The sequence below is a fragment of the Octopus bimaculoides genome, chromosome 5, assembly GCF_046866305.1.
Source record: "Octopus bimaculoides isolate indiv1 chromosome 5, ASM4686630v1, whole genome shotgun sequence".
Taxonomy (NCBI): Eukaryota; Metazoa; Mollusca; class Cephalopoda; order Octopoda; family Octopodidae; genus Octopus; species Octopus bimaculoides.
This window is the reverse complement of record NC_142932.1, coordinates 79,314,254-79,340,189: the sequence shown is the minus strand read 5'-3', so window position 1 is coordinate 79,340,189 and position 25,936 is coordinate 79,314,254. Positions and strand designations below refer to the sequence as shown.

Genomic DNA, 25,936 nt, shown 5'->3' with positions numbered 1-25,936 from the left:
CTTTATGTCTCATTGTTCGTAGCTATGAAAGCAAGAGAAAAGAAGGTGACCTTATCGTCTGTGCTAAAGGGAGATAAGATTTTCAGACCAGTTCTTCCGTTATTACTGTAAAACTCTAAAAACGCAGTTGTTATTTATTCTTTAATTTGTCGTACTGCACAGTGGTAGAAAGAAAGCCAAAACGATATATGCCAAACTCTGTAAACACATTTGGAAAAAAAATTATGAATATGAAGAAAATCTCAAAACAATTAAACTACTCCTTAATATTCTAAAAAATGGGTATAGTAGCTAATATCATACCAATACTTAAATTGATTGGTAATGAAATCGTGAAAATACTTTCCTGCAGTTCTCGTTAAGATGACAAATTGGTCGCGATGTTAGAGTGGCAGAGAGAATGTCTTATGTTAATCAATCCAACTTTCTACTCTCTGAAACCAAATCGCCCCGAAGTAGATTTTGTTTTTTATTCCTTACGGGTCAATACGATTATGTATACTACATGCATACACGCTCGAGTTGACCTATATCCTCTAGGGGAAATTTGGTCGACATAAACTCGTTGTGTGTGTGAGTGTGTGTGTATGTGTGCATGTATACGTGTGTATACATGAGTTTATGTAGGAGTGTAAGTATTACATATATATATATATATATATATATATATATATATATATATATATATATATATATATATATACGTGAATGAGTGTTGCATGCATGTCTATCAAAAATGTTTATTTGTGCGTGGTGGCAGTGGTGACGTCGGTGGATATGTTTATGCCTATGTTTATGTGTTCGCCATTATACTGCTGTTAAAAAAGCAAAGAAACGATTTTGTGTCAAAAAGGTAGCATAGCCATTTGCATTATATATTGGTTTCAAATTTTGGCACAAGGCCACCCACCAGTTTTGAGGAAGGGTGCTAGTCGATTACATCAATCCCAGAGTTCAACTGGTACTTGTTTTATCGATCTCGAAGGATGGAAGGTAAAGTCGACCTCGGCGGAATTTGAACTCAGAACGTAAAGACGGATAAAATGCTGCTAAGCATTTTGCTCGGCATAGTTACGATTTTGCCAGCTCACCTCTTTATTCATATTATTGTTCGATAAAATATTACTAGAATGAAGTAAGTAGGTGGTGGTGGTGGTGGAGTCGAAGTGATTGACTGACACTGTTCATGGTGGTAACCTAGCCAGGCTGCAGCCAGACAAGTGAAACTGATAAAAACGTAGGAGAATGTAACCATATCATTTCTTTATTTTATGATTTATTGCTACCAAAGTGTCTCAACAGTCTTTTTTACTATTTTTTCCAGAGCTATTTGGTTAAACTTTCCATTGCTGCTAGTGATCCTATATTTATGTGGTCTGATTGGAGTGGTCCTTTATGCATTTTACAGCAAATGTGACCCCTTGCACGCCGAACTTATCACAGCATCAGATCAGGTAAGCCTTTTTACAAGTCATTAATTAGACAATTGTAGTTCAATTACCAAGTTTGACTTGGCTCTTCGTCCATTACGACCGACTAGTGTTCCGGTCGATCCGATCAAACGTACAGCCTGCTCGTGAAATTCCACAGGCGTGCGTATCTTTAACGTAGGTCTTAAGGATAGTCAGCGTAATACTGAATGTGACAAGGCCGGCCCTTTGAATTACAGGTACTTGGTGTAAAACAAAATCACATACAAAACTGGTCTCCTTCGGTTTGTACGATAAGTGTTCAGTTGTTCGATTAACTTAACTCTTTATTCATTGAATTAACATGGAAATGGTTGAATATTCCTTCAGGCGGCGAGCTGGCAGGGTCATTAGCACGCTGGACGAAATGCTTCGCGGTATTTCGTCTGCCGCTACGTCCTGAGTTCAAATTCCGCCTAGGTCGACTTAGCATTTCATCCTTTCGGAGTCGATTAAATAAGTACCAGTTACGCACTGGGGTCGATGTAATAGACTTAATCCATTTGTCTGTCCTTGTTTGTCCCCTCTATGTTTAGCCCCCTGTGGGCAATAAAGAAATTAAGAAATAGATATTCCTTCCACTGGTATCCTTAATGTAATCCTCAAGTAGAACCACCGTGAAGCAGTGTTATCCTAGTGAAGACTGAATTTTTAAAATACAGATATAATCCATCCGGTAGTTTCCATACACTTTCCCTCAACTCTGTTTTCTTCTCAAAATTTGAGAACACATGAGGTTATGATAAAAGATCTGTCCAAAGTGTCACACATAGGGGTCGAAACGAAGATCTTGTATCTGCGAAACGAACTTCTTAACCATTCACCTATGCTGCGTTTACAAAGCAGTATTGAGTGGCAAACAAATACGTAGCATTATGGCATTCATTCAGTCATGATTTATGAACAGTGAATTAGTCACTTACATTCACCAAGCCATGATTAAGCGGAATCCTGACATAACAACTGCGATATTTTGTTATGGCCCTTTACTCTGTACAACCAAATCCTTTTGAAGCTAAATTTCCCTTTCATCCTCTAAGTATTAGGATCGATTTAATACTCTTATACAACAGATAAGATGTGAATGGAATTTTTACAGAAAAACAATGGCTTTAGTTTCTTAGGTACATTTTGGAGACGTTTACTAAAAGAGAAATCTTGGTTATTAATCCTACATACATACTTATTTCATCTTGTATCATGTACATTTATAGGGAACCATTACCCTGTTGATGGGGACAATTACTTTCAAAATAAGTAAGAAAGAGATGTTTTACGAACAACGCTTCGGAAACTTACAGTTTATTTGTCCAAATTATAAATTCACATTTATTCCTATAATTATTGATGTAAATGGTTATGTTAGAGGCAATCTCAAAAATCTGTGCGTTTCCGAGCAAATAAAGTGAACAATGAAATTATGCAAGATTTTTCTAAAGTTCAACATGTAACCCTCGTTGTTGTTATCTAAATTTCAGCGAGGAATCTTAGTGTTATTATTAGAAACTAGTTACTTTTTATTGGGATAATTCTAATAAATAAATAAGAAAACATATATACACGTACGTTCGTTTGTACATACATTACATAAATACATTCATACATTTATCCATACATTCATGCATGCATGCATACATACATACGAAAATACATATCTAATGTTCGTCGGTTGGAACGACAAGGGTCCTCTAGTCATCCTTAAGGATGACTGATGACTTGTGCGGTCACTTTGTTTTAAGTAAAGAAGAGCTGCGCACCGTCAATCTCACTCTTCCGTCCGTGACCATGTTCAGTCCTGTGTCTAGACCAGGTCAAGACAACTGAGGATGGAGAGGGAGGCAGTGAACGACCAAGATATCTTACTTGCCTCATCTTGCTCTCTGCAATCCTGAATATGTTACTGCAGCCACCTTCCCCTCGGTTGAACTATGAAGGCTTCCTCCGCAGTGCTTGCCGGATCCTGTCTTCACATATATAGGTAGGCAAACCCTACTATGCGAATTAATCCATAGCTAGGACCCTGACAAGAGCTACCACACCGGGTCAGAGTAGATCTGGGAATAATAGTGGCTAAGAGAAGTTCCACACTCCTTAAAATCGTGTGACTCCTGAACCAGAATCGCACTAACGGATGCAGTTTAAAGTCATACCTAGGACATACATACATACATACATACATACATACATACATACATACATACATACATACATATAAACTGCGTACAATGGTGGAAATCGGCTGCCTGGCGGGTGTTAACATAAAACTGAAGATCAGTGAAAGAGAGAATACCTACGCTGAACTATTGAGAAACCTGCAGTTACTCTATCCAGATTACAAGATCAGGTTTATTCCTGTAATTATTGGGACCTAGGGATATGTAACACACTGCCTAAATACCAATCTTGAGAAATTAGGCTTCTCAGAACCAGAAAGTAGAAAGCTGATTCGAAGACGACAGATCCAAGCCATCACCGTAACTGTAAAAGTCCGTAAAACTTTCCAGAATTTTATCATTTAACTATATATGAGCATGTCTAGATATGCAACTATATGCATGAGAAGGCATACATAAAACAAAACATACAAATCTGCACGTATACATACGTACGTTCATACATACATACATACATACATACATACATACATACATACATACATACATACCCTGTTGATGATGTTGAAATTCTAATGAAGGAGCCTTAGATCTAGGTTAGAAACTGGACTCTTTTTCTATTGGCAAGAAATCTTGAAATAAAACTAAATAATGACACACACACACACACACACATACATACATACATGATGTGTTTTATACATGGTACTTTTAATACATCCGCTGCTTCGACTTTCTTTCTAGCTAGTTCCCCTGTTTGTCATGGACACACTTCAAAATCTACCTGGTATACCCGGAATGTTCTTGGCTTCAATTTTCAGTGGAACACTGAGGTAAATATGGCACTTTTCATTGAACTAGTTTTAGGGATGTACGAGGGGGTGCTGAAAAGTTTCTGGCTTTGAGTAAAAGAAAATACAAAAGGATCAGTTAATTATAATTTTATTCCACATATTCTCCTCTCAAATTCACTCATACTAGCGGTCTTTTAGTTTTTCTAAGCCCTATAAAAGAACTCGGAAGGTTGGGCCTCCAACCAGGCCTTTCGTAATACTCCTAAAGCCAAGAACTTTTCCGCACCCTTTCGCATGCTTCTGTAAGTTTATTCCTCATTGTTTTGTTCTCATTTTATTCAACAACCTATGGAGAGAATGCCGTCGAAATAGGTTCTTGTGAATGCCATTTATTCACAGCATACCGGCAGATTGTATGCTCTGTGTTACATAAAAAGAACACGTTAACAGCACAAAACATTACTTTGCAATAGATTACTGAGGTATCTGTTAAAAACACAAACATTGGTGATAAAGTAGTGTTCTGAAAGAGGAGAGACATTTGATGAATATGAAAATAGTTATATAGAATAAGCGAAGAATTTGGGTCAGGTGCTGGTACCATGAAACTACTGATTTAATTTCATTATTCTTATTGTTGAAAGGCGGTGAGCTGGCAGAATCGTTAGCACGCCGGGAGAACTGCTTAGCAGCATTTCGTCTGTCGTTACGTTCTGAGTTCAAATTCCGCCGTGGTCGACTTCGCCTTTTATCCTTTCGGGGTTGATAAATTAAGTACCAGTGAAACACTGGGTCGATGTAATCGATTAGTCCTCCTCCCCCAAATTGCAGGCCTTGTTCCTAAAGTAGAAAGATTTTGTTATTATTATTTAGTAACCTTTGTTTAGTAAATAACTGTGGAAAATCTCGTGATAGTTAACATATAATAACAGCAATAATAATGATAATTATGCTAAATTCAGAACTATTGTTCTATTTTCAAAAACTGATTCGGTTTAAATTCTATATTTACAAATTAGAAACACAAAAAAAACAAAGCTTAAAAAACTTTAATCAACAATTTCATACCATTTATGGGAGAATTAAGACCTAATGGCATTATGTTAATTATTTCTTGCAAAGTCAATTTATGAACTTAAAATGACTAATTATATACATTTTTGTTTTGAAAGTGTGCTTACGTTACTTAGTTGCGTTATTGCATTGTGTGGGTGTGCACGTGTGTAGTTGGTGGGGGATGTATGTGGCTGTGGGTGTATGCGTACGTATGTGTGTTTGTGTGTATTTGTATGTGAGTGCAACTGTATGTATGTGGAAGCATGTGTATGTGTTCCTGTACGAGAGTATTTGCGAATGTGCGAGTGTGTGTGTGTGTGTGTGTGTGTGTGCGTGCGTGTGCGTGTGTGTGTGTGTGTGTGTGTGTGTGTGCGCGCGCTTGCTTGCTTGCTTGCAATAAATATTGGATGCGACAAGCGCACTGAATGAACCAGCTGGAGGAGATGTCTTCCTGGGGTTAAATGGTAGTATCGTTGTCGCTTAGAGGACAGCCACATTAAAGTGGCTTTAAGCAATAATAAATTTGTACTCTACAAAAGTACAGAGTAACCCATTCGATTAATGTAAAATTGTTTTTGTCATAACTGAACATAACACACACACACGTATGTATGTATGTATATTCGCTTAAGCCAACACAACACATACATACTCTCTCACACACATACACACATACATTCTCACGCACGCACACACACACACATACACGCACACGCACACACACATGTACGCACACGCACACACATACACACACACACACACACACACACACACGTACATATACGTATCTATATACACACATGTATCACACATGTACCTAACTATCTTAATTTATAGTACCATCGCTGCAGGAATGAATTCTCTGTCTGCTGTGATTTTCCAAGATTTCTTGAAACCATACTGTCTTAAAGGAATGTCCGATGCAAAATCAACGATTGCTACAAAAGTTTTAGGTAAGATGCGATATTTTCAATGATTTTTAAAAAAAAAATTTTACTTCCTGGATCTTGAAGAAAGGGCACTGCCCATGGCATTTCCAGGGCCTGCGAGTGAGATGCCAGTAATGTTCCGCTTGAACTGCTGTAAGTCGACACCTGCAGGAAATACACGAGGAGAGAAAAGATACCACAGGACCGATGTTTTGAGAAGGAAGAACTGAGAAATGCAGTTTAGTGTAGTGCGGGACCTGAGCGCTGGATACAAATGTCGTGAGAGGTAGAGAGATAAATAAGTGGAGAGTATCTAAGACCAGTTGACAGAGAAGCAGGTGCCATTATAGTAGCTATTGAAAAGACAGAGGAGAGATGACATTTGTGGACCAGAAGCAGGAGCGTATCTGTGAAGCAAAATTAGTACTGAGAACGCAATGTGTATCATTTGAGAAAGCTCTATAACAGAGACTTTATTTACGTATTGCAAACGAAACAGAGCTTGCTTAAAATATAATATTCTCAGACTTCTTGGGTGACATACTCCGAAATTAAAATAGATTGGAGTGATACGCTTGGAGCAATAAGCAAACACGTTCTATTGTAGCTGGTGACAATAGTTAATATCTTTCATGTTTTGTGGTGTTGCTTTTAGTTGAAGGAGTATAAAATGTTGGTTTCAAATTAGGTCTTCCCAATTGCTTAGATGAAAGATTTCTTCCAGATAGTATTGTTGATATTGGTGACGAATAAGATACAATATGTGCAGATGTTGACAAGTGAGGTGTAGCAAGTTATTTTCTCGATGTATTGCAACGAACTGACGAAAGATGGTCAATATCTATTATATTTTTTATTCACTTGTTATGTAACTACACAAGTGCAATGAGTTAGAAGAAAACACAAAAGTATAGTGGATGATAGTCTGTTTGCGTTAAAAATCTCTTGTCTAGTCATTCTAGTAATCTGCCATTGATTGGGAGGCTCACGTGAAAGAAATTTGTTAAGGTGTGTGTGTGTATGTGTGCGCGTGTGTGTGTGTGTGTGTGTGTGTGTGTGTGTGTGTGTGTGTGCGTGCGTGCAATTCAGTCTCGACGAAATTGTTAAAAATATCAGAAAGTCAACGAAAGAATTGCTTAAAAGTCACCAAATGAACTGGCTGTTTTTTCAGGTATTACGAATATATAGCTGTGTTAAAGCTGAACTAACTCACTGAAATTAGAATTGAATGAGCTTATCTAGATTCATCTTTGCATAACCTAAGATGATGGCAAATATAGCAGGCTGAATAAATAAATTTTAAAAGCACAATCCTCGAACAGTGGAAACGAACATAAAGACTGAGGTTTCGATCCTTGGTTACGAACCCGTTGTATATTTTCTACATTTCGCTATCATGGTAACAATAAAAAACTAACAACAAATAATTTAAGATATTCTATTGCTCTTGTTATTGTTGGGTAGGATTCAGGATCGTAAGGTCGTGAGTTCGATTCCCGGCGGCGCGTTATGTCCTTGAGCAAGACACTTTATTTCACGTTGCTCCAGTCCATTCAGCTGGCAAAAAATGAGATTCATGCTCAATCTACTTGAGAACTACGTTAAGGGTTCGCATGTCTGTGGAGTGTTCAGCCACTTGCACGCTAATTTCTCGAGAAGGATGTTCCGTAGATCAGATCAACTGGAACCCACGTCGTCGTAACTGACAGAGGGCCAGTTGTTGTTTAACTCCTGTTTAGCTTTGGTAAAAAAACAAATAGATAGCTAGATAGATATGTGTGTGTGCGCGTGCGTGCGCACGTGTGAAGGCACGTGGCCTAATGGTTAGGGTGTTGCACTTAAGATAGCTATATCGTGGGTTCGATTCCCGGACTGGGCATCGCGTTGTGTTCTTGAACAAGATACTTCATTCCACGTTGCTCCAATCCGCTTAGCTCTAAACAGGCAACCCTGCGACGGGCTAACCTTCAGATCGGGAGGAATGTTGGCCTGCTCGACTAGCCAGCGGGATGGTGTCATTCGAAAGCTAAAAACAATGCATTGTGACCGGCTATGTAAAGCAGCTTTCGATGGTCTGTTCGATCATGATTACGTACATACATACATTCACACACACACACACACACACATACACACACACACACACACACACACACACGCGCACGCACACGCACACACACACAGATATACACATACATACATACATACATACATACATACATACATACATACATATATATATATATATATATATATATATATATATATATATATATATATATATATTTAAATATGTGTGTGCACGTACTGTACTGGATTTTGGCACATGCTGAACAAGCAGTAGCTTTCTACGTTTAAACTGGTGGTCTCTCAAGCTACAGAGGACTCAAAATAAGCAAAAAGCATTTGTGATTTCTAATATTTGTGAGATCTTTTAGTGTAAAACTTTAACCAAAAGAGTGCAAGCTTGATATAGCTTATCCCCTTCACTAAGTCTATGTCCGGCGCTTTTTGAAATAGAATTGATCTCAGTAAGTTATCAGATTGATATCCTATTTTTAATTCCAGCTCTGTGTTTGGGCGTCTTGTGTTTGGCAGCAACAGTCGGTGCCTCGAAACTCGGTGGAATCCTTCAAGTAAGTAACACTGCATTCTAAATGATTTCCACAATATTTATTTTTCATAAAAGTACAAAGTTTCAAATATGAGGAAAATGAGTAGTCGATTATTTTTACCTCAGTTCTTGACTGGTACTTTATTTTATGGACTTCGAATGACGAAAGGCAACTTGACCTCCGTGAGATTTTAACTCAAAGCATAAAGAAAAGAATTAAAACAACTACCATACAGCATTTTGTACGACGCTCTTATGATTCCTCCAGCAAATGATATTGGTTTCAAATTTTGGCACAAAGCCAGCAAGATCGAGGGAGGGATTAAATCGATTACATCGACTCCAGTGTTCAACTGGTACTTATTTTATCGACCCCGACAGGATGAAAGGTAAAGTCGACCTCGGCGGAATTTGACCTCAGAACGTATAGGCTTCCTTATGATTCTGTCAGCTTATCATCTTTTACCAGTAAAAAATTTTGCGACACGGTAGTGTCGGATAGAATATTTTACGGCATTTATTTGCGATTCATTATTATCTGATTTTGGATCCTGCTGAGGTCAGGTTTGCCTTTAATCTTTCTAGGATCGACAAGTCTAAATGTGAGACTTTGTGCCTTTCTTGGAAAAGTAAAAATTGTTAAAAGCAGGGATTAAGGACCATTTGCGGTATGATTACAACAATGGCTTTTTGGACATTTATGGTCCGGAATCTCTTATAATTTGCATTAATTTCCGCAGCCGCCAGACTAGTACTGATACCTCACACAGACTTAATATAATTTATACTAATGAATAGGTACCTGCATTTCATTTAAATAAATTTATTATTTGTTTAATTTCGAGTGTGTTACCGAGGTAACCACCACTGGTTCGGAAAAATCCGCAATACGGAATGACTTTGAAACTAACGGTTCTGGAAATTCGATGTTGTGTTTGTACCACAATTATAGAAATTAATATAGTAATCATTTGGAGACTTATATCATGTTTTACTTATCATGTAAAGGTTACAGAACATTTTCTCTTAAATTTCTGTGAACAATAGCGTCGTTGCTAACGGGTTTCCAGCAGGCTTGACGGCATTTATGATGGTGAAAATGACAGGGGATTACCTCTGCATTTCGAGCGGAACAAATGTTAAGGTGTTTGTTGGAAAGCACTTGTCTTGGTCTTCTCGTACATGCTTACATATTTTTCCGGCGTGCGCGCGCTCGAGCACAGACACAGATACAAACATACGCGCGCGCGCGGAGAATCATGTGCCTTGTTTATGAAGGCACAATGAAACATCTGACACGAATCCACGTCCCATAAACTAACCATTCAGCAATCAGTTTATCTCAGCGAATGAGAAGTATTTATTGAATCATGTCTGTTGTGCAAGTAATTTGAATGATCGCATTGAGACCAGCTTACTGGCTGGTTGAGTATATGTATACTTATGAGTGTGCGCGCGCGTGCGTGCGTGTGTGTTTGTGTGGACATTCGGTTGTGTATGTATTTATGTACGTGAGAATGTAATTTTCAGCTGTCGATAGAAAAGATATGTTCATGTTAAGGAACTTTTTAATATTTATCCTGTTTAGACAGCATCCATGAAACTTTATGCTTTAGATCCTCTGAAACAGGCGGAAGGATGCGAGAAGTTATCTCAAATCGGAGACCATGCCTGAATATTTCCAACAGAATGTTGTCGCTAAAGGCAGTGATATTAACAGGAATTATTGATGTGAAATATATAGTATAAACAAGTAGTGTAAGCATTCGAGTATCATCTTTGTGTTTCCAAATCCTACCGCATTTCACATGGCATTTTTGGTTCTCGGACGTCGTCTTAGTGTAGAAGTTGACCTACGTCTTTGGGGACTGTAAATTTTTGATCAGAAAAATTTGACTTGTGTATCGGAAAGTACTGTAAGTCTGCTTACTATCTAAGAACTCAGAATGCGAAGAGCGAGAACGAATAGCAGAAGACATCTCGTCCGTCACTCAAATCCACTAATCCAACGTTGTGGACTGGTGCTTTATTTTACCGATCTCTGACGGATGAACGCTGAGATGGCCGATTAGTTAAGAAGGTCGATTTGCAATCATGTAGTCCTGAGTTTTTAATTTAATATTCTGCACACTCTTATTTATCTACTTCGACTTCCATCGTTAAACATAATTTACTTCATATTTATAGAAGTTTCTAAACTCTCAGTAGGGGGCGAAGAAAGTTGGAAGTGTCACTTTGGTATAATGGCTAGCAGTCTGTCATATTCACCGATGTCACTTCGAGTCCCATTGGAAGCCTTCGACTCTACACCCTATAATCTAATAGCTTTATCTACTTCGAGTTCCACCGTTAAAAATAATTTACTTCAATTCTCTCGAAGTTTCTAAATCATTATAATTAAAAAGAAAATATTTTCTTAACATGAACACGCCTTTTCAATCGGCAGCAGCTAATTGCGCGAGTGCACACACGCAACCCCACCACACGCAATTATATAGGCCCTGGGCACATCATTAGTCAAGTTTTTTTGCTGACCGGTGACACAGTCTCCTACTCGTATAATTCCGACTATTCATCCCAAACAACGTTCCTTATGGCGCCACTTTGACATTTGCCTCCGTCTTGTGAGCTTACACTCCCTCCAAGGGGACACTGCTGGCTAAATTAACAACCACTGCACTACATAAATATATTATCGTGTAAAGTCTTGCTCTATGTAATATAACATAAATAACATAGAATTTTACCGTTGCAGGCGGCATTGGCTCTTTATGGTTGTTTATCATCACCAATGCTCGGGTTATTTACTCTTGGAATAATCTTTCCGTGGGCAAATGCTTGGGTAAGTATTTAAGCATTTATATAATTTACTCTATTCTATCTTATTAACGTTCATTTTTTTCTCACAATCTAAATGTCATCTACATGTTTACTTCTACATGTCTATGCATCTATTTCTACATGTCTTGGTATCTAGGTTTTTGTCTTTATATGGACTATTCACTCACCCCCTCTTGTCTTCCCCTACCTCTCTCTCTCTCTCCATAGGCACCTGTGTCTGAGACTCTGTCTACACATATATTGTTGTCTATATTTCTCTGTCAACGTATGTACCTCTTTTCGCGTCTCTCTGTCTATAAATGTACTAGTGTTTATATCTCTCTGTGTATATGACCACTCGTGTCTATGTCTTCCTCTGAATATGTATTGGTGACTATGTCTCTGTCTCCATATGTACCAGTGACTATTTCTCTCTAGTTAAATATATACCGGTCTTTCTCTCTCTCCACACGCACACACACACATATTTAGAGAGAGAGAGAGAGAGAGAGAGAGAGAGAGAGAGAGAGAGAGAGAGAGAGAGAGAGAGAGAGAGAGAGAGAGAGAGAGAGAGAGAGAGAGAGAGAGAGAGAGAGAGATGTATATGTCTCCTTTTGTCTAGATACCAGCATTTATGCCTGTCTATTGATGTATGTACTCTGTCTACATCGATACTAGTAGCTGTGTCTCTTTGTCTACATGTGTACTTGTGTATAGATTTATATATTTAATTGTATGATCTGGCTTTTCATTTTGCAATACATTTTTATAGGGAGCTCTCGCTGGAGTCTTATCTAGTATTTCTATAATGACTTGGATCTCAGTCGGCCATTACAGTTCGAAAGTTAGAGCATACATGCCACCAGTTAGCGTTGCGGGATGTGGAATCAATATTACATCTTTAGCTGAAAATGTCACAATAGTGAATAAATCCGCATTGCCAGAATATGTTTATCCGTAAGTACTGATAATTTTCTTCCTTTAAAATCTTTGATATTTTTCTGCCACAGACTATGTACGTAATGCTATAATTATGGAACAACATCGATGACAATCTTTTATATACAAAACATTATTTGCGAGACAATTGACTGATAACTTTATTCGTATTTTGTTGTTGTTTGTTTTTCCCCGAGACATGCCCAGCTCATAAGGGCCGGTTTCCCGGTTTCAGTGGCGTTTAGGTTCTCTTCCTGGATAGGACACCAGTCCATCGCAAGTGAGCTGCTATATGCAGGAGGAAAGAGTGTCGCCATTACCTTCTGCCGGAGCCGCGTTTCACTCATAAACACATACTTAACCCGGTTTGATGCTCTAACCACTAGGCCATGTGCCTCCACATATTTGTATATGCATTTTATTATTAGATTTTGTTAGATTTCGTCTTCTATTCGTTGAATTTGTCTCCAGCTTTATGAATGAATTTACAGGCTAAATATTTTCAGCGTAGTGATATTATTACATTATAGATACAGTTTTGAGAGTGAAGAAGAGAAACAAGTCTCACCTCTCACGGAAGGACTTGAATCACGTTTCATGCCGGGAGAACTCGTAACCATTTACACCTTTTAATCCACCTCTTATTTCTCTCTCTCTCTCTCTCTCTCTCTCTCTCTCTCTCTCTCTCTCTCTCGCTTTCTTTCTTTCTTTTTCTCTTTAGCTCTCTATCTCTCTGTGTCCGTCTCTGTCTCCCTTCCCCCTCTCTCTATCTTTATCGCTTCGTTTAATTTTGCCTTTCTCTGTGTCTCTCTCTGAAATTACAAGGGCCGGCTGAAAAGTTCATAGCTGACCAAGGAAATCGCATGGAATGTGACCAAATGAGGTTTATTTTTCAACATAGTCTGACTTACAAGAAACTGTACATTCCACTCCTTAAATACTAAGATCTATGCTATAATTTATTAGTCAAAATACAAAACTATTGTCTCATATACAATTACAGAAAAAACTGCCCTGGGATAAATATAAAGAACATTCTTTTCTGTGGAATACATTCATATATATCAGCCCAAGGAATACTGGCAAAACATTTTACCAAGTGCAAACATAACAAGCCTGACAAAGTTATTTGGGACAGAAAAGTAATGTACAGTTATAAGTTGCCCTGCGGATACAAACATCTTTTCCAAAATCAGAGTGAAGGAGAATATCTATGGCGAATTGCTTCGAAACTGACAACTCTTGTACTCTGATTGTAAATTTACATTCATACCAATAATCATTAGTGCACTCAGTTATGTTAATAAATCTGTAGAAACTAGAATTTTAAAGTAAAGAAAGAGACCGACTGTTAGGAACTTTACAGTTACAATCTGTAAATGGATACATACATACATATACATACATACATACCCTGTTGTTTATGTTGAAATTCCAATGAAAGAGCCTTGGATCTAGGTTTGAAACCGACTCTTTCTCTATTAGCAAGAAGTCTTGATATGAAACCGAATGTCATACAGTTTTCTGAAAATTCACGCTTCATAAGAAAATAGGCACTCATATATTAGGTGAGGATGTTGTTATTATTAAGAAAACAATATTATAGTGTCATAATAGCCAAATTAATAATTGGTTTCATTCCAGAGATAGAGAACTAACTCTGATAATCATCACAGATGACTAGAAAGAAAAAGTATATTACTAGCTAGCTAGATAGATAGATAGATACAGACAGGCTGAAAAGAAGAGGACAACTGACATGCTTAGAACCACAAATTTATTATTTGCTAGGCGACCGTTACCAATTACACCATAGAACAACTATCATTTGATAGCGTTAGATACGAAGGTTTGCGTTAGATCGATATGCTTCGTTGTTCGTTTTGGTCTCAGATTTTAAGCTGAATATCTTTGCGCTTAATTGATTTGCAACAATGACAATGTTTTATGCTAATATGTAATGTTGTAATGGTTGAATGAATAAACATTTTATTCATTTATTTACAGAACTGGTATCGAAGGACTATACAGCGTTTCGTATCTTTGGTATAACGTAATGGCTTTCGCTATTGTTATAATTGTGGGCCTTGCTGTCAGTTTTGCAACCGGTAAGTGTGATAGGGTGTTGGTAAAAGTATGTTTGTTAATTTGTCTGTATGTGTTATATAAGCAAGTTGAGGTACTTCTAAACATTTCTGAAGTGATGTAGAGTGCAATAAACGTCGAACCCTTCACCTGCAATTTTATACTCTTGAACCAGAAGAGATTTCTAATATAGTGGAGAAATACATTAATTATATCAACTCCGAAGAGTTGTAAAGAAAACTCAACCTTGACGGGATTTGAGCTTAGGACGTAGAGAATCGTAACTCAGTATGTTCTGATATTCTGTCCGCTTATCTACCGAATCTATTTGTACATCATCATCCCGTACATCAACATCATTGCTACTGATGTTGTTGTTTAGCCCTCGCTTAATGCTGAATAAGTAGACTAATGATTCAACGCATTCCATCCATGGTCATCCCGGTTGTTTGTCTTTAAGTGTATAAATGTATAATCTACATTATTTTATGTATCCTTCTTTTTATAAGATGGCAGAGTCGATCGATCATTTAGGGGCTTTCTCATTTACTCGTGAGACAATGCGTATTATCAGTGGTACTGTTCTTGAAGTATTACAGTATCAAATTTGGTATATTGTAATTACTGTATCAAATTTAACATTTCTGTACACCTGCTGAATGTAATAAGGTCAAACGTGAGAAGGCCGAACGTGTGATGTCCAAATTTCAGATAATTGAACAGTCAGAATACTGTAAGCTTGAAAGACTGAAAACTCAAAATATCGAATTCATCGAAAGATCTAAATATCAAATTTTGAAATATTTTAGCGAAAAGTAAGAAAATCACCCTTAAAAGACATTTATTTACAGTTTATATCAACATGTCTGTGGCTTTCGATCGGCTAAAATTACCCCAAATTTGCAAATTTTAAAAGCTATCCACTTTTTATTTATTGATTTATGGCAAAAATGAATTCTATGTCAATGATTACTTTACAAAACTACATCAACACACCAAATATGAAATCAATTGGAACAAAAATTGAAGAAAATGAAAAATAACAGCCAAACAGAAGAGATCCACAAATTTTTTTTTTTTTTTTTTTGTCCGAAAATAGTTTAAAGTTCAGAGTTTTGATCTTTCAAAATTATGGTTTTCTTTCAACTCTCGGTATTCTGGTTTTTAGGTCATCTGATATATGACCTTATATTCAGCCTTGATCTAAACTCTTGTTTTAGTACATTCTGTTATGATATCAAATTTGGTTCATGAAAGTGTTAAGTTTGGTATACTACTGTACGTATTTCAAATTCAAAATTCAGTAATATAACATGTTCATTACAAACCTGGTCTGAATTCTTGCAAGAGAGTGGACTGCACTAAAAGCACCCAAGGGCAAAGGGTTGTTGCTAAAACAAACAATAAAGGTCTGACCCTAAGAACAGGAACAGTTCCTCCGATAGATTTCTGTAGTAGGAACAATTCTTCACAATTTGTTCCTACTACACAAGGAGCTGTTGTAGTAAGAACAAATCCGGAGTCATACAGTGGAAAGATTTACAAAATTCCTTTTACTAATATTGTTTTTCTTTTGTTCTTTTAAGGGCCCAACAATCCAGAAAACATAGATCCAAAATACATCTGTCCTATCTTTGATGTTTGTTGTCCTTGCCTGCCTGAGAGAATAAGGAAGAAGCTATACTTCGGTGTGAAGCACGAAAATGTAAGTAATTCAAGTTAAATTCCATCGAGAGGTTGAAAGGAACATTGATGACATGACTAAAATAATCTTAGTCTTTCAGCTGGTTTTACCTTTTCCTCACCTCATTAATATCTCTTGTTAGATTTATGATGTTCCCTATATCAAATATGTAAAGATTAACTGAACTATTACTGTTCGTGCAGATGACACCACGGAGTAATTAATCTCAGTGATTTATCTGTTTACTCCTTTTGCTGCAGCGATCAAGTATATCCACTCAAAATTTCATTATCTTTAACTGCGGAAGGCAGTTTATATATATATATATATATATATATATATATATATATATATATATATATATATATATATATATATATATATATATATGATAGGATTGCTTCAATATTTCAGGGGTAGTCTGAAGTATCTCAGCAACCAGGGGATAGTTAAATCCGAAGGCACTCCTGGAGATTATTTGTGTGGGTACCGTCTTTGTTAGAAGGTATCCAGAGGCAGGTAATTTATTGTTTAAACCGCAGTTTATAATTATAATTAAGTGGAGAATGGAGAAACAAACACAAGAAGAAGCAAGTCAATTGGGCTAGTTAGCCATTGATTTAATTATGTGGAGATTATATAATGAGTCATTTACGATCGTTTCGATGTGCCAAATGGTTTGGCAGATCTCTTCAGAATGTTGAGAAGTATGTTAAAGTTCATGGTGTGAGAGATGCAGGAATAACAGTTAGTGGATATAGTAATGCATATAGTGGTATAAGAATAGAGTTAGGTAAAGTTAGTCTTACATTTTAGTTGAAGTTGTGTTAATAGTCTTTCTGCGAGGGAGAGGTAGGGTGGGTGCTGTTCAAGCTCGTAGTTCCAATTTTGGTCAAACGCATTTCGCACGTGTTTGTTTTTAAAATTCAAGCGTGTGTCTTTTACTTTTAGCACCCCTTTACTAACACCAATAATAAAAGGAAGTTCAGAAAGTACATTTTCCTGAAATTTATAAAAAAATCTCACTTGCTTAGTAAATATTTCTTTCAGTAATTTATCGTGGTTGCAATATATCTCTAATTTAAACAAACTTCAAAGTAACCAAAGTACGTTTAGCGTGCTAGAAATAGTATCGATCTTATAGTTATTATTGTAAGGATTATAGCGTTCCAAACAACCATACAAAACAAATTCACTTCTTAATGCGTGTGTGTATATGTATATATTTTTTTCTCCTGTCAATTTTTCCCGAAGAAGAGCTTTGCCCGAAGCGTTGTATTTTCCATTCCCTGTGGCAGTTCACTGTACTAAATAATACAAGACTTGTCGACGTAGACCAACACTAGTCGATTTTGAGTCTTTTTTATCGCGTATGCATATGTACGTATTATGTATGTATGTATGTATACACACACACACACACACACACACACACACACACACACACACACACATATATATATATATACACACACACACACACACACACACACACATATATATATATATATATATATATATATATATATATATATATATATATATATATATATGTATATATATATATATATAAGCGTATGTATCCGTCTGGCTATCGTAATACATTTACCGTTTCCCTCTCGTTTTCAGAAATACGCAGAAGCGGATAAAGAGGATAAAGCTGCATTAGAAATGGACGCCGCCATCGAGAATGACGTATCCGCAGCGACACCTCCTGCCTGAAAATGTATGAAGACAAGTTATATACGACATACTGTCTCGTCCAATATGTTGTTAACACACAGCATATAGCTCCACCTCTCTCACATTTGCGCTAGCATACACCCACATCTGAAGTACACACGCACACATATACTCCAGATAGTCTCTTATATGTACAGACAAACATATATTCTTATCAACAAAAACCTAGGCCAACATATAAACACAGCGCTTATATTTCTATTCTATATAAATCATTGTCTTTATCAAACACAGATTATCACAATTCCCCCCATCTCTTCTTACCTGAAATGTTATCGGGTTTCATACTTAGGTCAGAAAAAGTAAATACTATTGAATTTCAATAATGGTTGAATTTGTTCTTCACTTTTAGCTCGGATTTGGTAAAACATGCCAATGATATGCTGGAATAAATGTGACTCGACTACACTTCTCTCCTTGAATTCAGCCATTATTATAAATCTTGAAGGTGGTGAATTAGCAGAATCCTTTGAGCGTCGAACAAAATGCCATGCAATATTTCTTTCGGCTCTTTACGTTCTGAGTTCAAATCTCAACGAGGCCAACTTGACCTTTCATCTCTCCGGAGTCGATAAAAGAAACCAGCAGTTAAATACTGGGATCGTGATAGTGACGTATCCTTCTCCTCGGAATTGCTGACCTTGTGTCTAAATTAGAAACAATTACCATTCCCAGTTTCGTTTTCCAGACGGAAGTGGCTTCTTTTATTTTACTAATGCCCTTGATGAAAACAAACTTCACAACACTCCGTTTCTCTCCATCGTTTTTATACCTAAATAAATACATACTGAATATTTCCGGTTTAAGTTGATTTTGCTTCATTTTTGTTGCTAATGACTTTAAGAAAGATGTAATTATTACCTATTTTATTTCTTATCTCCTAAAAGTTTTGAACAGTTATTGGTAGCTGAACACGTCATCTCTAACATGGAAAGCTTTCGGCCACAGGATAAGTGAACTAGTCAAGCAGAAGTTGACATGAACTTCAACAATTGGTAGCAGGTCTGTATGAAGAGAGCCAGTAGAGGAGAATAGATAAGGTACAATAAATAATTAGCTGTATAAAACAATAGTTGAAAACAATAGTACTAGTCAGAAGATTGCAAAAAGGCATTGTGACCAAGTGCAAGCAGTCGACAATATTTTTCGATGCAAAACACGACAGTTGCGTTGTGTAAGTTAATGTACCTGATCGACAACTGTTCAAGTGACTCACAAGGTCGAGATATGACATGGATGCAAAATGACAATAAGGCTTTTAAGGGACCTCAATGAAAAGGCGCCTGCTGTTCGATTCTAGACACTTGTGGGCAATTTTTCAGTAGCACTTTGTCTAAAGACTGCGAACCTTAGTGTCTACATGGGCGACCTGCGGTGTATTTCAGCAGATAACAGCAACTGAGATGAGACTGGCGATAAGTGGCTGTGAAATGGGCAGATTGTCAGGCTTGGATGGTCTGTCCTACTAACTTTATAGATATATATCAGACTTGTTTGATGCTCTTATGGAAGACTTCTGTGACACATGGCAGCAAGCAAATTGGGAACATTCGTACCTGGGCCAGTCGGCGAGAGTTGATGTTACTGCACAAGGGTGTAAACAAGGGAATATCGTCGATAATTTCAGATCCGTAACTCTGATGAACGAAGAGTGTAAAATTTTAGCCAAGGTACTTGAAAAGTAGTTGGCGATAGTCGTTGGTTTAATTGCCGGAAGCATGCAAAAAATGTAGGATTCCCTGCATGGCTATTCATGACAAATACTATTTCACGCAATACACTGAGAGAATGAGTTGTATAAACCTGAACGTTTAGTGGCGTTCCTATCCACTTGGATTGATCCACACTTTCGATAGAGACGACTATCAGTACTTAGTATCACTACAATTTTCGGTCTCGTTTTGAGAGGATATGGCGCTCCAATTTATAGTGGCATCTACTCGATGGTCACACTAAATGATCAGTTACCAGAACTGTTTCGAAAGTGTTAATTGACACGTTTAGTCCATCAATGGTGTTTTCTCTCATCACCCCTGTAAGTTTTAGCTCTTAAGCCATTGGTGTTGAAAATTCAGATATTGAAGAGCTTTCATTTTAACCGGAACGAAGGAAGACTGTATCAGCTTAAAAGATAATCTCATCATGTTGGTGTTGAGCGTCTTTGAAATAGGAATGATCGGCGCTACACTGAAAGAGCTCAAAAAGATGAGTTTCATTGATCAGAAGATCCGTCAGCTGTGAAAAGTCTCAACACTGAAACAAAATTTGAGCTGAAATAATATGCACCTGGAATTCACTTTAATCAACCTTTTCTTTGAAGTTATTTTGCAAGTTGTTTAGAAAGCACATAAACGCCGCATATATATACACACACATTCAGCTTTTTCCGAATAACCTATACATATGATTTGTTTATAGTGATCAAATCTTCGTGCCGCACATTAGCTCATTCCCTCCGTCAAATCGACGTAACCTGAACAGATGAACTGTGTGCCAAGAACACAACGCACCACCCGGTCTACGAATTGAAACCACGATTTCGTGATAGTGAGTCCAACACCCTGGCCACTAGGCCATGCGCCCTCACACACACTTACACATACATATATATGTATATATAATACATACAGCGTGTGTACATACATATGTATGTACACACACACACACCCACACACATACATATGTAGTGTACTATTTTATGATGATAAGATCAACGAAAAAAGTACTCCAGCTGGTGAAAGAGAAATATTATTTAATAAACACAGAATATTTTTTTTATAAGCAACTAATAGTTTCATGCGATGAAAACAAATGCTCTGTCCACATGGCATAACAAGCTATAACAGGACGATGGAATAAGAAAAAATACGAGAAAAGGTGAGAAGAAAGTAGATGTAAATAGAGGAAGGTTGAAAACACTGGAAAACGAAAAGGAAAATAGAAAAAGAAAAAAGAAGAATTAGAGTTATGTCCCATTTGACCGTAAAGTCATAAGGCTAAATGAATAGAGCCTAGAGTTTGTGGTACAACTGCTCAATCCGGAGAGGGTAGAACTTTCTAATTGGCAAACAGGAACTTATCTGTATGTTTACATTCGCTGAAAATTTCAGATCTAGACTTCAGCAGTGCAGTGGAGGTCTTAAATCTGAAAAGGATCTGTGTTCCTCCAGCTACACATAGCCTACATTTTTTTATCCATTGACATATGGTGTGGACCTTTCAACTATTTTCCACCTGATTGTATATGGTGTGGTGTTAGACATCAAACCCCATACGTGCCTAGCCAACTTAGTAGCTTTACTTTTGTCTCTGTGCTGGAAGAAAAATATTTGGTTAGCATAGCGATTTTTAAAGTCAACTTTACATAGCCTGATATAGCTCTTCTTTTCGGTTTTGTTAACCATAAAAAGAAGCAAAACTTATTTCTTGTCTTATACATACATATATACATACATGAATACATACATGCATACATACATATAAATATATAAATATATATATATATATATATATGTGTGTGTGTGTGTGTGTGTGTGTGTGTGTGTGTGTGTGTGTGTGTGTTAAATAAAATGAGACAACAAAACCAAGGCTGTGTGGAATTTTCAGGATATTTATAAAGAGAAAGTTAGTCTTACAGCTGTTTCTGGGATATTAGGGATATCCCTTCATCAGAAACGATGTGAGATGGTTAAATAGAGGGAGATATTGGAGTTCAATAAGAGGAATTATTTTGGAAAAGGAAACAAATAAGGAGTATGAATGTAGAAATAAAAATAAAAATGTATAAAGATATTTATAGTTGCAGTTCCATCATCCAAGGAAAATGGTGTGTAGAAGTGGTAGAAATGCTTCCTGTCCGTGGTATATAAATTCCAATAGGAATTCATAAATGCACCGTCTTCAACATGTTACACAATTCTACAATCATATATATATATATAGGAACAACTATAAATTTTAAACAACGATACGCTGCGCATCTCAATTCTTTTAGATACGAGAAACACAGTAAATCCACAACACTCTCCAATCACATACATCATCTCAAAAATAGAAATATTCCCTACATTTTGTTATAGCCCATAATAAATTCAGGGCTTCCATACCAAGGTCAACGCTCAGCCTGTAAGTTATGCCTAAAAGAGGTATTCCAGCACAACTCTTCAATACTACTAAATAAATATAATGAGCCTCTAGGCACATGCAACCACCGCTTTTTCCATACCTTCAAATTTTACCACAAATCTAAATGCAACCTAAATAACCGCACAGCACATACCCCGAACACCACTTAGGTAATCTCCAACAACACTATTTGATTTTCCATTGATTTTTTAACTCTCCACTGTTATCTTAATTGTTTAATACTATACATAGGGGCATGCATATGCGTACGTATGCGGATGTATGTGCGTATGTATATATATATACATGTGTGTGTGTGTGTGTGCGTGCGTGTGTGTGTGTGTGGGCGCGTATGTGTCCATGTATCTGTATGTACGTGTGCATGTATGCATGTATGTGCACACGTGAATGCGTATATGCATATATTTATGGGTATGCGTGTGTGTGCATATATATATATATGTGTGTGTGTGTGTGTGTGTGTGTATGCATGTATATGTATGTATATGCATGTATTTATGAATTCCACATTTATGAATACCACAAACAGGAAGCATTTATACCACTTCTACACACCACTTTACGTGGATAATGGAACTGCAACTATGTATTTTTATTTCTACATTCATTCTCCTATTTCCCTATATACTCCTTATTTGCTTTCTTTTCCAAAATAACTTCTCATATTGAACTCTAATATTTCCCTCTATTTAACCATCGCACATCGTCTCTGATGAAGGAATATCCCTAATATCCCAGAGGCAGCTGTAAGACTACCTTTCTCTTTATAAATGTCCTGAAAATTCCACACAGCCTTGACTTTGTTGTCTCATTTTATTTAACATATACATGCTCATACAAGATCCGCATTAGATTCGTCACTCGTATCATTATCGAACAGAGAGTTTAACTACGGTCTTTCCATAGTACTTACATAGCGTTACCTGCCACCTTGGGTCTTCTGGGTACCAATACCTCTAATATATATATATATATAAATATATAATTTAGAGAAAGGAACCAAAGTTCATGAACTCATCCATGAAAATCCACAGTCACATATAGAAAAGTAAAAATCATAAAATAATAATAATAAAACGACTACACGTGTTTCATAACCAAGTTTTCTAAATTATATATTTATACATTATATACTGTGAAGTTTAATTTTTATTTTTGATAAATTGAATTTAATTGAGTTTTTTACCTGTAAATTTTGATTTTTATCCCTAATATTATTATCATTATATATATATATATATATATATATATATATATATATATATATATATATATATATATATATATACACTCACACACACACACACATGATGAACTTCTTTCAGTTTCTGTCAACCAAATCCACTCACAAGGTTTCGGTCGGCTCGAGGCTATAGTAGACGACACTTACCCAAGGTGCCGCCCAGGTACCACACAACTAATACATATGTATGTGATGTATGTATACATATATATATATATATTTGTGTGTGTGTGAGCATACGGGTGTATATATATACGTGTATATATATATATATATATATATATATATATATATATATATATATATATATATATATATACATACATACATGCATATGTGCATATGTGTGTGCATGATGTAAGGTCAAGAAACATTAAAATAACAGAAAGAAAGAGTTCTAACGAATATCGTATTAGTTTAAGGCTTAAGCATTTGATATGATTGTGCAGAGTCTTGACGGTTCACATGTTAGTCCTTCATCAGAGAGAAAAAATAGGCATAGACAGAGAGAAAAAGAGAGAGAAGGAGAAAAATAGTAGGTGTAGAAACAAGATCAAGTTGAAAATAATATAATAAAAAATAATGAAGACGGCAGGAAAGAGGTTTAAAGAAAAAGTGATTGAGTTAAAAAAAAAGGTGGGTAAGAAAATAGGAGTAGGCGATCAAGAAAAAAATAACGAAAGCTGGGAAAAGTTAGGCGAGGTGAGTGCAGTGCAAAATACGATAAAAGATATCCAGTATAGTCCGATTGATAATCGAAGGCAGAATTCTAAGGTGTGTGCGTGTGAGTATGTGTGTGTATGTGTGTGTACCAAACAATTACAAAAAATATGGAGTCTGGTACATCTTCAAACTTTTCTTTTAATTTAACATTTGGCTATATAGCATAATTAGTAGGTCAAAATGACCGACACGTGTTTCAGAGGATTTGCAGCTGCGTGTGGAATCCAGCATCTCCTGCTGTGCGTCTTCATTCGTGGTCTTTCTACAAGCGTGGTTCGAAGTAGTTAGCCGAAACGTGAGAGCTATTGCGGTACTTGCCTGGATTACCTACACACACACACACACACACACACACACACACACACACACACACACACACACACACACACACACACACACATACACACACACACACACACACATACATACATACATATATATGTGCACGCGCACGTGTGTGTATGTATATGTGTGTATGTATATATATATATAATAGTAATGGTAAGACAACAAAAGAATGAAAGAGACCTCGATATTATGTAAATAGAGGAATTTATCTGTAATATAATATGTGACAATTATTCGGTTGCCATAATAAGACTCCGAGTTTTGGATTTTAGCATATTTTGATTGCCTCGATAACTAAAGAGATGCCGGAGCAGGTTTCCGTCCCGACATCCCAAACTCGGAGTCTTATTATGGCAACCGAATAATTTTCACATATAATATTACAGATATATATATATATATATATACACCCACACACACTCACACATCCATGTATATGGATGTTATGTGTACATATGATGTTATAGATGCAACATGAAGTTTTTATATTTTCACTAACCAAGTTACCATCGTTCACTTTCAGTTGCAATAACAGCAAATTCTGCCACTTACATCACCAAAGCGTGTAGTCAGAAAGCATCATTGCAGTCTGACATAAAAGGTTGCTGATTAACAAGAGAAAATCAGCGACTAGTATCTATTCGACTTTCACGTGTAAATGAAGAATTTGTCAGTTTTATATCAAGCCTGTATATTATTATTATTTTACTGTTAGGAAGAGAGTCAATGTTTGTTTATTAAGCAATTCTCCAGTTTACTGTTTCACTCTTCACAGCACGTTTACTCTTCACCGTTACTAAGATCATGCTGGTACATCAAAATGTTACCAAATAAATTCGGTCTGTGTAAGTTCGGTGCCATCCAGTATAACCCTCAGTTGCTTAACCTTAAATGTTTGAGAATCTTAGACAGCAAGATCTATTACTCTGTTGAGATATTGTTCTGAATATTCATGATGTGATGATATTTACCAGCAGAAATGTGTGAACAACCCCAAAAGATTCAGCCTACTTTTCAATATGACACTCCTGTATAATTCACGCTAATGTTTTCATGATTATTTTGACTGCATCTGTTATAAATGACATGTGCAGTCAATTTTGGTAATGCATTTTGAAATATTATATGTTGCGCAGCTTTTGTCAAACTTGAAGAGGTGGTTTATTGACTCAACTTAATTGTAAATATATGAAATATAACATCTGCCGATGAACAATGGTCTATTTATG

At 36.5% G+C, this 25,936-nt stretch overlaps 1 protein-coding gene across 1 annotated transcript in view; it reads left to right on the top strand.

Moving 5' to 3' along the window:
• The window catches only part of LOC106870978 (sodium-coupled monocarboxylate transporter 2), a 64,698-nt gene extending 45,659 nt beyond the window's left edge, over positions 1-19,039 (top strand). Inside the window, exons 7-15 of the mRNA XM_089352498.1 lie at positions 1,325-1,454; positions 4,328-4,416; positions 6,271-6,386; positions 8,931-8,998; positions 11,732-11,818; positions 12,569-12,753; positions 14,743-14,843; positions 16,407-16,525; positions 18,134-19,039. Of these exons, the coding sequence (XP_089208624.1) occupies positions 1,325-1,454; positions 4,328-4,416; positions 6,271-6,386; positions 8,931-8,998; positions 11,732-11,818; positions 12,569-12,753; positions 14,743-14,843; positions 16,407-16,525; positions 18,134-18,226 (988 nt within the window). The 3' untranslated portion in view covers positions 18,227-19,039. The remainder of the gene's footprint in view (positions 1-1,324; positions 1,455-4,327; positions 4,417-6,270; positions 6,387-8,930; positions 8,999-11,731; positions 11,819-12,568; positions 12,754-14,742; positions 14,844-16,406; positions 16,526-18,133) is intronic.
• Positions 19,040-25,936: the final 6,897 nt, after the last annotated feature.